The sequence below is a fragment of the Vitis riparia genome, chromosome 7 (genome assembly GCF_004353265.1).
Source record: "Vitis riparia cultivar Riparia Gloire de Montpellier isolate 1030 chromosome 7, EGFV_Vit.rip_1.0, whole genome shotgun sequence".
Taxonomy (NCBI): Eukaryota; Viridiplantae; Streptophyta; class Magnoliopsida; order Vitales; family Vitaceae; genus Vitis; species Vitis riparia.
The window spans coordinates 23977285-23990313 of NC_048437.1; the positions used below are offsets into that span (position 1 = coordinate 23977285).

Here is a 13029-nt window from a genome sequence, read left to right on the forward strand (position 1 = left end):
TGTTACATGAACAAGTGATGTTAGCATAAGATTGTGTTTGATACACGTCAAGTATAATGTAAGGATGTTGAGTGGAAGAACCTCGTTTAACATGTAAAAGTTACTGTAAAGATAATAAGTCGATCTTCCCCAAAATTTTATATTGACAGAAAGATTTGATTTTGATGTTCTCTTTGTTTCCAAAGAATTTTGATGCATGTTGATTATGATCTAATGGTGTTGAGTGGAAGAACTTTGTAACGTATAAAAGTTACTCTAGAGATAATAGGCCAATCCTCCTCAAAATCTCATATCAATTGAAAGGTTTGACTTCGATGTATTCTTTGCCTCCTTAGAATTTAGATTAAGAAGAATAAAGTCACATAACTATTATAAACTCATCATCAAATAACTATTAAGAGACTAGTTATAAAAAAAAATATTATCGATGATTATTATTTCTTGAACTTTTATGAGGAATATTGATGATCGTGATGATTATCATATATGACTTTGTGCACATCTATTCAATAGAAGTAAAAAATAAAATAAAAATAATTATTTATTAATATAATATTATTATCTATTGATTTTATATTGTTTCTTTATGAGGTAATAGGTTCACCCATTAATATGATGTGTAAATTTTTTTTTAAATAAAAAATAAAAATTGTATAAATATGATAGTCAAATTGGTAATTTCATAAAATAATTTGATAAAATTATGGTTTTCTTTATTTTAAGAATATGAATATTATACAAGAATATGAATATATTTTTTTTAAAATGCAAGTTAATTAAAAAAATATTAAAGATGGTATCAAAATTTAAAAGGGCAATATAACAAGAAATATATTCATTTGGGAGTTGGAAGAAAAAGCAAAAAAAAATTGAAAATTAAAAAATAAATAATAAATAAAGCATCTGAGGAAGTCTAACGTCACTGGTGAATCTATAACTAATCGTGTACAACTGTCACTATAAGGGTATTTCAGTAATTCAAATGTACCGGTCCAGACCTGAGTTCCATTTCGCATTTGCAGCTTCACAACACTTGGACAATCTAGGGTTAGGGTTTGAATTTCTCTACCTTTAGACTATACACTACACTATTTTCGCCGTGAACCTCATTTTTCCCTTGATTTCGATTGAATTTCCTTTTTTTCTTCAATTTTTGAGGTCGGGCAGCTGTGAAACAATGTCATTTGAGGTGCTTTGGACGTAGAGAAACCTCAAATCTGTACTCTTTAGTCACAGAACACTGAAGCCCATCAATTTTTTGATTGTCAGAACTTTCTTTTGGGTATGCTTTACTTTTTTTTTTTTTCCTGATTTTGATTTGTATCTTGATGTTCATGCAATGAGAATCCTGTGACTGGCCATTACTTGTTAAACAAGCCGATGGGTTCATGTATATAGTTTTTTCTTCAGCAAAAAATAAAATTGCCAGAGTTCCATTTGATGTGATGCTGAAACATGTGTGTTGGTGGGTATTTTCTGTATGAAACGAGAATGTTAGCATTTGAGTTCAATCTGCTTTTGTTGGTTAAATGTGAGAAACCAGTTGAAGGATTTGAGAGCATTTGCAAACTTCAGCAATGATGTGGTTGGCTTTATTTATTATATAGACTAGGAAACCTAGGGACATGTATGCTTGATGTAATTGCCTTTGATAGCAATACATTGGAGCGTGTCATCATGTTGGTTTGCATAGCTAATGGATTGAATCATATCTGGTATAATTTAGTTTGTTAATGGAATGTCATTTACGTAATATTAATCGTTTCATGTGAATTCCTGTTGAGATGTAGAAGAACAAACGGGCTGGGGCTTTCCCAATTAAGTTTTCAAACTGGATAGTGTACAATTCTGTGGAACAGGTCAAGATTCCATGGGTGGTTATGCTTTCTCCTAGAAAACTCATTTTTGTTAATCTATCTAACATTCACTTAATCTTTCTTTTTTCTTTGCAGTGAAAATGGGGCAAGAATATGTTAGCATTTGTTCCACAGGTAACCAAGTGGATGATCTTTCAGTTCCTCCAGGTTTTGCATCACTTACATCCTTCACATTGAAGAGGATGGAAGATAGTGAAGAAACCTGTAATTCCATGGCTTTCGGGAGTGCATTTCGACCAGATCCCACCAATATGGATGCTGCATGTGACCCAATTGATATTGCAGAATTTAAGAGGTCTCTCAGGCATAGACCGTGGATACTATACGACCAATGCAATCATGAAGAAGGGGACTCTGACCCTAAACAGATTGATGCGGTCATCTAAATTTCTTATTAATTGTTTTATTGGCTTATTTTATGATGCATGATTGTAAATCTGGTGTTGCATGGTATTTAGCTTTGATGCCATTTAGGGGAAAGTTTCCTATGTCACGGACTTAATGATCTACGAGAAATTGTGGAAATGTTTATGAATATTTGGAAGCATAGTGAAAGATGCATGGTTGCAAAGTGCGCATTTTGTTAACTATCCTTCTTTATGATAATAACCTGTATTTAATTTCTAGAAATTTTATTAATTTAAAACATATGCATTTATTAGAAGAATTTAACATAGAAACGATTAAGGATGACTTGCAAGGAAATTGTGTGAGATGTCCATCACCACCACCCACAATCACAAATGGGTAATCTCTCTATCCCTTTATTATCTATCAAAAAAAAAAAAAAAAGGAAATTGTGTGAGATGGTTTTTTGTGTCTCAAAGATCAATGCTGTATTGGTAAGTAGTTATATGGTTGTAGTCGATAGCTCTATAGGGGCAAGGATAATCTGACAGTAGAGCAGAATGTGCGTAGAGGCTATTTGAAAAGACATGGTGGCATACAATTCAATAGTATATATGGTCGTAGATAGCACAAAAGGGAAAAAGGTGATCGACTTTGGTATCATGCTTTTTTTAGTAGAGCTAAGTTGCATATATAGATTGATGACAACAATTACTAACACAATTTCAGAGTTTGGAGGCACCTTTTTCTGAGGAGGAAGTCCATTTGGCTTTATTTGGGTTAAGTGGGGCTAACCCAAATAAAGTGATGGGCTTCCTAAAGGAGTTTCATGAATAGGGTTATACTGAGAAAAGTTTAAACATCACCTTCTTGGTTTTAGTCCCTAAGAGAGGCCAAGTAGAAGATTTAAAAGATTGAAGACTCATTAGGTTGGTAGAGGCTTGTATAAATTGTTGGATAAAGCCTTAGCTAATAGGCTCAAGAAAGTAGTGGGTAGGATGGTATCCAAGTCTCATAGTGCCTTTGTATGGATAGACAAAGGTTAGATGCAGTTCTTTTTGCAGATGAGGGTATAGATTCAAGATTGAAGAAGTTTAATGGTGGCGTAATTTGTAAGCTAGATATCGAAAAGCCCTATGTCCATGTCAATTGAGGTTTCCTTTTAGTAGTCCTTAGCAAGACAGATTTGACCAAAAGTGGATTGGATGGATCAAGTTATGTATCTCCATTGCAAGATTTTCTATGTTGGTGAATGAAACTTGATTCTCTATTGCAAGATTCTTTGTGTTGGTGAATAGACCTTCTACTTGTTTCTCTCCAATTTTGAGGGGCTTGAAGTAAGATAATCCTCTCTTTCCTTATTCATTGATTCTAGCAATGGAGACCTTTAGTTGCCTCTTGAAGAGGGCCATGCAGGGAGGATTCATCTCATGCTTTAGAGTGGGTGGGACAAGTAGTGAAAGGGTGGAGGTCCACATCTTCTGTTCACAGACCAGATCCTTATGTTTTTTGATGCGTGCTAACAGCAGCCAACATATCTGAGCTAGATTCTTGTGGTTTGAGGTAATGTTTGGGCTATGAATTAATCCTAATAGGAGGGTTTTCCAATTATGAGGAGTTGGCTTCTTTGTCGGGGTGCGAGGTGGGGGAGCTCCCTTCCATCTATTTTGCTCTATCTTTAAGTTGTTGATAGTTTGGGATGTGGTGGAAAAAAGATTTCTTAAGAGACTTGTGGTGTGAAAGAGGCAATATTTGTCTAAGGCTGGAAGACTTACTTTGATTAAGAATACTCTATCTAGTACTCTTATTTTATTGTTATTATTATTATTTTTGTTAGGTAAAATAAAAGAGTATATATAAAAAGGAGGCACCAAATGAGCATCCCAAAGTATAAAGGAAGTATACATCAGTGATCGAAGGCAAAACCAAGAGAAAAGAGGGGTTACAAAAAGGCAACACCCACCCTCACCGAGAACCTTACCAATCAATGAAGCTGATTAAAGACAAAGGATCGTCACCTATAAACACCTTAGTCCATGACCACAAATTACAAGAAAGGTGTGAATGAGGTTTGAGAAGATTTAAAGGGACTTCCTTTTGGGAAGGATTTCCTTGAGACCTCATTTAGTAAAACGACCAATTATGTGTATGGAAAAGAAAGGGTAGGATGGGCATTAAAGGCTTATCCTTAACAAGGCCTTCCTTTGCGAGTGGTGTTGGAGGGTTGCCTCAAAAAGGGTGTCTTGTGGAAGTGGGTCATCATTGGGAACTTCAGAGAAGATATAGGTGGTTGGTGCTCCAGTACTTTGGTGCATCATTTTTGGCGCTTTTTAATACAAATCTCATTTACTGATCAAAAAAAAAAAAAAAAAGACGGTTGGTGCTCCAATGACACAAGGGACACTTATGGAGTAGAGTTGTGGAAGGCTATTAGAAGAGGGTGGGATGACTTTAAGTGTAGGACTTTCTTTGTAGTGGATAATGTTTGGACAATGAAGTTTTTGAAGGATGTTTGTTGTGGTGATCCTGCTTTGAGTGCTTCTTTTCCATTGCTGCTGCAAAAGGATGCTTGGGTTGGGTTGCAAATATGTAGGAGAAGGTAGGGTTGCAAATTTTCCATCTCCAAGGAAAAACACTCTGATCTCCTATCAGAAAAATTCCCAACTCTCCCTTTGGGGCTGCGACTCTCACATAAAGTTCTTGTTTTGACAATTCAAAAGTACTTGTTGTGTTTCTATTTGTGTTTGGCTAGGTTATGTATAAATAGGGATTCAATGTCCATATTAGACTTGATTGATTGGTCAGGTGCTGCCTAATGGGAGGGGGTGTTTCTTGTTTTTTTATCCTTTTCCGATGCTGTTTGGCTGCATTTCTATACTTCTTGTTTACCTTGGACCTTGGTGCACTGCCTTCTTTTGTTAGGCCTTGTTAATATATTTTTTTTGCTTGCCTATGAAAAATTATTTCAGTATGTATTAATGTGTTTCCTCAAATGGCATCAAACTTTGACTTTAGCTGCTCTTTATTTTGTTCTTTTGCCTTTAAAAATTGAAGCCTCTAAGTTAGTTGCTTGACTACAATACAAGGGGTTTGATCAATTAATCTACTCAAAGCGAACAATCATTTTTATCCTTTTTTTTTAATTTCTTTTATTTTTATTTCTATTTTTTTTGTTTTTATTTTTATTTTTATGGGTTGAGGTAAGAGAGGTAGATTGTTTTTGGGGCAGTCCTAGTCCTTACAATTTTTGCTGAAAACTGAGTTGTTGCTCTATATGATTATATCCTATACTCTTGGGAAATTGCTTAAATTAGTTTTGCTGATTTTTAAGTGTCAATATTGATAAATTAATTTCATAGATATTTGGCTCTGTGTGTGTGTATGTTCTGTCTGTTAGCTGTGTGCTTGTGTATAAATGTATACTGGAAAGTTATATAAAAACAATATGACACTGTTCCCAATAAAACTTTGAAAGCAAATAAATATTTTTCCTAATGGTAGATTAAGATAGCTTCATGATAAAATATTCAATAAAGAAGTGGGGCTTTAAAGAAATGATGAGAGCCTTGGGAAATTTTTCCCAAATTGTAAATGTGTTTGAGATCTATAGTTGGATTTTATGAGCATGTGAGCATTTAAAAGTCTCAATTATGATTCGATATTTACCTCTATAAAAAAAAAATCTCCTATGATATTTATTTTTATTACAGAATCTCCATTCAAAAACTTCTCTTCCCAAGGGGGTTATTCGTGGATGTTCAGATTGTAGTAATTGTCAGAAGGTCAACTTTTATCTGTTGAATTTCCAATATTCTGTTTTAGTTTTTTACAATCTTGATGTACAAGTTTCAACTTTTCCATTAACTTTTGCAATCACCATGTTTGGGTTATCATTATTGCGTTGATGCTCACAATTGTTTGTTGAGCAGGTAAGTGCAAGATGGCGTCCAGAAGATGCATGCACAGATATCCTTGAAGAGGCTCCTGTGTTCCACCCAACTGAAGAGGTATTTTTTGTCAACTGTAACAAATGATGGCAAACATACATTTCCTTCTTTATGCTTTCATTTCTATGTTTCCTTTATCTTTTGTTAAACCTAGAGCTTTTTTGATGGTGTGTATTTTTGAACGAGCTTTGGATCTTATTCTACAGGAGTTCAAAGACACGCTTAAGTATATTGCAAGTTTACGTTCAAGAGCAGAGCCATATGGAGCCTGCCGTATAGTCCCTCCTCCTTCCTGGCAACCACCATGCCATATTAAAGAAAAGAATGTATGGACAAGATCTAAATTTCCTACCCAAATTCAACGGATTGATGAGCTTCGAGATCAGTGTTCAAAGAGCAAGTTTTCTATATTTAGTGAAAATATGAACAGAAGAAAGAAAAGAAGCTTCACAATGGGCTCAGAGTTTCAATCGGATAATGGACATATCACAACTCCTGATGAAGCCAGACACTATGAAACCCAGGGCTTTAAATTTGAACCTGGTCCAGAGTTCACTTTGGAAACTTTTAAGAATTATGCAGATGATTTCAAGGGGCAGTATTTTTGCAAGAAAGATGAGGTCGCAGATTCAGCTGTTAATTCAACTGTGTCCCAAAAGCAGTGGGAACCATCATTGGAGAATATTGAGGGTGAATATAGGCGAATTGTTGAGAATCCAACTGAAGAAATTGAGGTATATTGGCAAAAACAAGTGAACTCATTGAGTGACCTTTTCTAAATTTTTGTTTGTTTCAAGGTCAGCCTACTTTCTGATGTTGGTTTGTTGTTTCAGGTGCTTCATGGTGCTGACCTTGAAACTGGAGTTTTTGGAAGCGGATTTCCAAAAGTATCCAATCAGGAGCAGATGTCTGATCATGCACAATATTTTGAATCTGGCTGGAACTTAAATAATACCCCAAAGCTGCCCGGTTCTCTTCTTGCTTTTGAAAACTATGACATATTTCATATTTTACAGCCTCGGCTACATGTAGGGATGTGCTTTTCATCACTTTGTTGGGTAAGAAAAAGAATTGAAGGCCCGTAACTTCCTGGAAATATTCTAGTTGGATGGCTCCTTTATATTTATATATACATAATACATAAATCCATACATGAAGAATAGAGACAGCATTCATGGGAAGAAAAATTCTACTATATCAGAAACATTTTAATGGTCCAGATGCTGAAATATTTGCAACTTTTGATGATAGGAAAAAGTTGTAAAGAGGCCATTGCCATAGATATATTATCAGCTTCTCTTTTATCCATGATCTAGCATACTTGACAGACATGCATGATCAATGCTATTTTTTTCCCTCTGTGAATAAGTGCATGCACAACCAACTCTGGGGAACCACCACTAATAAATTCTGGGTCCAAATTCTTGACAACGTGATTATGTGCATGATCTTGTAATTATCAGAAGTGCATTCTGGAGAATGTGAATTTCATAAGTTTTGTGCTTGTCACTTTCCTCTGAATCAATAATACCTTGATCACCTGTGTGCATTTCCATTCCAGTGCATCACATGCTTTTTAAGTAACAGATATGCTTGGTTTTCTAGCTCTTTTCAACATGGACTTTCTTTTATATATTTGATCATCTCTGTTCCTCCATTAATTATTTAATTAATTTTGAGAAACAGAAAGTTGAAGAGCACCACTTATACTCGCTGTGCTACATGCATTTGGGTGCACCTAAAATATGGTACAGTATCCCCGGGAGATATCGTCCAAAATTTGAGGCAGCTGTGAAGAAGTATTTTCCATACCTATCAGCAACACGGCCTGAGTTGCTTCCTAAGCTGGTGAGTGGTATTATCCTTACTGTATTATTGCACCATGCAAGTGAGATGATTCTGTTCTAATAAATTATGACATCTGATTACATGTTTACCACAATTTGACTGCATAAATGACTATAGGACGAATGCATTCTTCTCTGAAGTCAATGAGAAACATAACATACTTCTGTCAAAGATGAAATGTTTCTTCTCCTTTTCTGGATGCTGATCCTTATTCAGTTCATTATTTTCCAACTCATACTGTCTAGGATAAGTTACTGGTCCGTTAATAATGAAGTTTATTCTTGGCTATGCTTCATTTATTTATCTTTCCTTTTTGTCCACCTTTCCTAAAGCATCCATCCGTATAAATTCTGTTACATGAACTAGAGATTAGATGCCCAATTTCATGATGAAGAGGAACTCTATTCCCAAATTGGAACTTTTTGATTCTTTTCATTTAGAAGCAGGCTTTCCATTAAGACATGGAATGGTCTAGACATTAGTGAATACGTAAGGCATATTCTTCTTCTTCTTCTTCTTCTTCATACGTAAGGCGTACTCCTTACCATACTGATGCTGAAATTTCTGCTCTTCACATGAGTTTCAGCTTAGGAAAATGAACAAGTTAGTGAATATGTAAGGCATAGTTCTTATTCTTCCTCTTCTTACCACACTGATGCCAAGGTTTGTAAAAAAATCTGGAAGATTCTAATTGTATTGTATATTACTTGGTTCACACAGAAGAACCCAAAAAAGTTACTTCTTAACAAGTTAGTGAATACGTAAGGCATACTTCTTACCACACTGATCAAAGCCTTGTAAAAAAATCTGAAGGATTCAAACTGTATTGTATTACTTGGTTCACACAGCAGAACCCAAAAAAGTTACTGCTATGGATGTGTTGCTAGTTAGGGCAATCAATTAAGTAGAACAGAAAATTTTGAGTAATTAAATCTGATTTGTTCTAAGAAATCATTTCTTGACTGAAATTTTGCTCCAAGGCCAAGAGATTGGCTTGGCTTGTGCGGGAAGATCTGTCTCATGGGCAATAATATTCATTTTAGGATAATACTTTACAAGATTTTTTGTTAACCAAATGGAGCATTATACTGTCCCTGAGTAACCCCTGTACTACTTTCTGGACCTGCAACCTTTTAGTTTCCAAAATAGGAAATATATATTTTTTTTTTTGATAAGTAAAAGAAGTATATTAAACTAAAAGAGGAAACACCAAAAATCAGTGCCCTCTAAGTATACAGGGAGTATACACACCACCTTCCCTAACTAGGAGCCTATCCAGTCTACAAAACTTACAAGAGAAGAATGACTCTCTGCTAGGGAACCCCTGACTCAAAACTAGAGATTACATACAAAAGAATATTTCAACCTTTGAAGCGAAAGATTCTCATCCCCAAACGCTAACCTATTTCTCTCCTTCCAAACTGACCAAAAAATACATAAGCAAAAATATTAGTGCCAATGCAACTATATTCCTTTTCATGACAAGGCTTGTCGCTATTGATTGCTTCATTACCTGACTCTGCTGCCATCCACTGCTCTCTAAATCTCTTGATTTTGTGAACTTCAATAGTGTCACCAAGTGCCTTTCTCTAATTTCCTTTGTTTGGAATCTAAATAAATGAAAGTAGATCAGAAAAATGCGAGCACTTAGGCTCTGCTTAATTCCACTGAAATCCTTTCTCATTAGAATTATGCTTTAACAGGGTTCAGTTAGCCCTAGAACAACTGTTTCAACTTTAGCATTTTCTATTATACGTCAACATTAGCTTTGTGTCATTTTAATTGTGCTTTATTTTCTTCAAAGATCGATTAGATGCTGTTCCCAGAATTCCATTTTAGCAACCATGGGAGCTTTTAGGTTTCCTACCACAGCCAATGAATCTGATACTATTCTATGACCTTTCTACATTTTAGCAGCTAAATCAGAAATCTTGTACCATGTACAATCGAACTCTAGCCATAAAATATGGTGCCACTATCACTATATTCCTCCTCAGGAAACATTTTTTTTGTTTTGATAACTGAGGAACCTTTCATGACCAAATCCTTAGGACTCTCCATGGGGACCCAAACCTTAGGGTGCTGACCGCCCTGCAACTACCAGCATCGGGTAAATTCAGGGTATCATCAGTGGCACGATTTGAACCCAGGACCATGTGCTACTTACTAGGACCACACTTCCCACTATATTCCTCAGGAAACATTTTGATGGTGCCTGAATTGTTCATGGAACTTCACAAGTGTCACTAGTAGCAGTTTTCCCCACGTTGTTGCTGGTAATGATGATCCAGTCAAATTTGAACTTTTATATGGTGTGATGTTAGATATTAGAAGTCCTATTTTGCTGCATTCTTGGTTTAAGGTCTGAACTGGTTGGTAATGCTGAAGTTTTGTTTCTCAAAGGAGAAAAGGAAGTAAAAATATTGAAACAGGTAGTTACCCTACTAATGTTGGTCTTTCTCATCAGTGTATTCCTTATGCTCTGGTCAGCTGTTTTAATGCTATGACTTTTTCACATTGGTCAAGTTTCTTGAAATAGAGTGCAGAAAAATTAGAAACATTAAATATAATATTGATGTTTAATGCTTTATGGGAATCATTAATTTTCTTTGTTGGAACTTTAGTTTGATTGGATGCAATAGGATCTAAAAGACAGTTCATTATTCTTCATCATATAAATATTGAGAGATCATTGATGTCATGAAGTTATATATATTTAATGCAGGTAACCCAACTTTCCCCATCCACATTGAAGTCTGAGGGTATACCTACCTATCGTTGTATCCAGTATCCCAGGGAGTTTGTCCTTATCTTCCCTGGAGCATATTATTCAGGATTTGATTGTGGCTTTAATTGCACCGAGGCAGTAAATTTTGCTCCAGTTGACTGGTTACCTCATGGGCAGAATACTGTGGAACTCTATTGTTTGCAGGGAAGAAGGACATCAATCTCCCATGACAAGCTGTTGTTTGGTGCAGCTAGGGAAGCTGTGAGGGCCCAGTGGGAAGTATCACTGTTGGGGAAGAGCACTTTGGATCATTTAAGATGGAAAGAACTGTGTGGCAAGGATGGGATCTTAGCAAGTGCTCTAAAGGTAAGCTCCTGGATTTCATAATATTCCATTCTTGTGCCTGGTTGGTCATTTTATGTTGTCAGCTATTATGAACATGGCTCATTTTGGCCTGGCTATCTTTGCTGCAGCATGAATTATCTTAAATATTTTCCCAAAATATTGCAATTACATTTTTCTTTAAACTGCTGTTTTCATTTTGCATTTTCCAATTGGGTCCTGGCCCATCTTTGACTGAAATGGACTGATCTGCTTTGCATATTCTAACCAGGCATAATTTCTGTATCTAATTAGCCTCTGTTTAATATTTTATTGAAGTAAGATATTGAATAGCTTGATCCTTTTTCTTGCATAGTCACGTATCAAGTCAGAAGGCAGGAGAAGGGAATATCTTTGCACCTCTTCGCAGTCTAGGAAGATGGACAAAGACTTTGATAGTGTCAGAAAGAGGGAATGCTGGACATGTTTCTATGATTTGCACCTGTCTGCAGCATGCTGTCAATGTTCCCCAGACAAATATGCATGTCTGAATCACGCAAAGCAGCTCTGTTCTTGCTCTTGGAGTGCCAAAACTTTCCTCTTCCGTTATGAAATGAGCAAGTTAGATCTCCTTGTTCAAGCCTTGGAAGGGAAATTAAGTTCTGTCTACAGGTGGGCTAGAGAAGATCTTGGGCTGGCTCTGTCTCGTGTCTCAAACGATCAGTTAAAGGCATGTGGGTTTGTTAATAATCCATCCCCTACAGAGTCAAAACAAGAACAAAAATGTCAAGATGAAGTGCTCAAATCTCAAGATGTTGTAGAACCCAATGACATTATTGAGAATTCTACTAATTGGATTTCAGAGATGAAAACACCAGCTGTGCTCCAAGCCTTGGAAAACCTGAAAAAGAGAGAACATGCAGTAGCATTTGCAATTAGTTCAAGTGGTACTGCAGATGATACCTATTCAATGCAGAAAGAGAATCCATGCATAGTTCCATCTGAAAGTACAAGTTCATCAAGTTTGTCAAGTTCCTCAGAATCTGATGAAGATATATCAGATGGCTTTCTGTTCAGGAAGAAACAATGCCTTTTTTCAGCTTACAATTCAAACTCTCCAGTTTATCATCTCAAAAAAGAAGCCTTGTCGTCTAAGCTCCCAAAAGATGATTCTAGTGAGCATAACATTGCCCAGCGCTTGATTCCAAGTTCCAGAGTTGGTCATTTGACTGATTTGGCTTCTGAGAAACAAATAACAAAAAGACCCCCATCTTGCTGTCAGAGTGATATTATTCTTCTCAGCGACGATGAGGGTGAGGATCCATGTCAGAAACTCTGCTGAAGTGTACATTACCTTGAACGGTACATGATTGTTATCACATTTATACTCCAAATGGGACAAGATACTAGTGGATGGAGCCATGTAAAGATATTATATGAAGAAAAAGAAGGCATAAATGTTGCTTCTTCTTTTGAACAAGCTTAAGAATTCACTTCATTGAAGTCCTCTCTTTGGATATGCATGATGGTAGAGCTCCAGGGACTCTTGTCAAACAAGAAAAGAAGCTTTGGATGGATATCATCCGAATCGGCCTGTGTCATTCTTTGTAACTTGTGGATAAAGAAATGAAAGAGAATTTGAAGGTGGACACAGTTCAACTCGTTGGAGCTGAACTTAGAAAGATTCAGAGAACAATCTCCTATTGGGCTTTTTATGCATGGAATTCAGTTGTGAATATTCACATCAGCTGAAATTTAATTGTTAGGAGGGTGGTCTATGCCTTCACCATATAATGTTGGTTGTTTCTGTTGTTGGACACTTTGAAATCCCATCAGGTGTTGTAGCCAAGATCCAAAAATAGTTTCGTAGTGTGTAACAACTTCTGGATGAAGAAGCTGGTAGACCATGTATTTCTTATGGTAATTTAGTCATGATAATTAAATTATTGATTTGTTGTAA

At 36.0% G+C, this 13029-nt stretch overlaps 1 protein-coding gene across 2 annotated transcripts; it reads left to right on the forward strand.

Annotated features, from left to right (window-relative positions):
• The first annotated feature begins 1003 nt into the window (after positions 1–1003).
• LOC117918282 (putative lysine-specific demethylase JMJ16) lies at positions 1004–13029 on the forward strand. 2 transcript variants are annotated; one of them, XM_034834799.1, is made up of 9 exons: positions 1004–1282; positions 1953–2254; positions 5936–6007; positions 6155–6232; positions 6379–6906; positions 7006–7230; positions 7859–8020; positions 10746–11114; positions 11446–13029. In XM_034834799.1, exons 2-9 carry the CDS (start codon positions 1958–1960, stop codon positions 12409–12411), a joined length of 2697 nt encoding a protein of 898 aa, XP_034690690.1. In that variant the 5' UTR covers positions 1004–1282; positions 1953–1957; the 3' UTR covers positions 12412–13029. The 2 variants fall into 2 exon arrangements, with proteins under 2 accessions (XP_034690690.1, XP_034690691.1); XM_034834800.1 differs by lacking the exon at positions 5936–6007 and having other exon boundaries at positions 1005–1282.

Coding starts and splice junctions, on each gene's coding strand:
- LOC117918282 (XM_034834799.1), top strand. CDS start 1,958: ATGGGGCAAGAATATGTTAGCATTTGTTCCACAGGTAACCAAGTGGAT. Junction 6,233..6,378: donor TGTTCCACCCAACTGAAGAG/GTATTTTTTGTC, acceptor CTTATTCTACAG/GAGTTCAAAGACACGCTTAA. Junction 11,115..11,445: donor TCTTAGCAAGTGCTCTAAAG/GTAAGCTCCTGG, acceptor TTTCTTGCATAG/TCACGTATCAAGTCAGAAGG.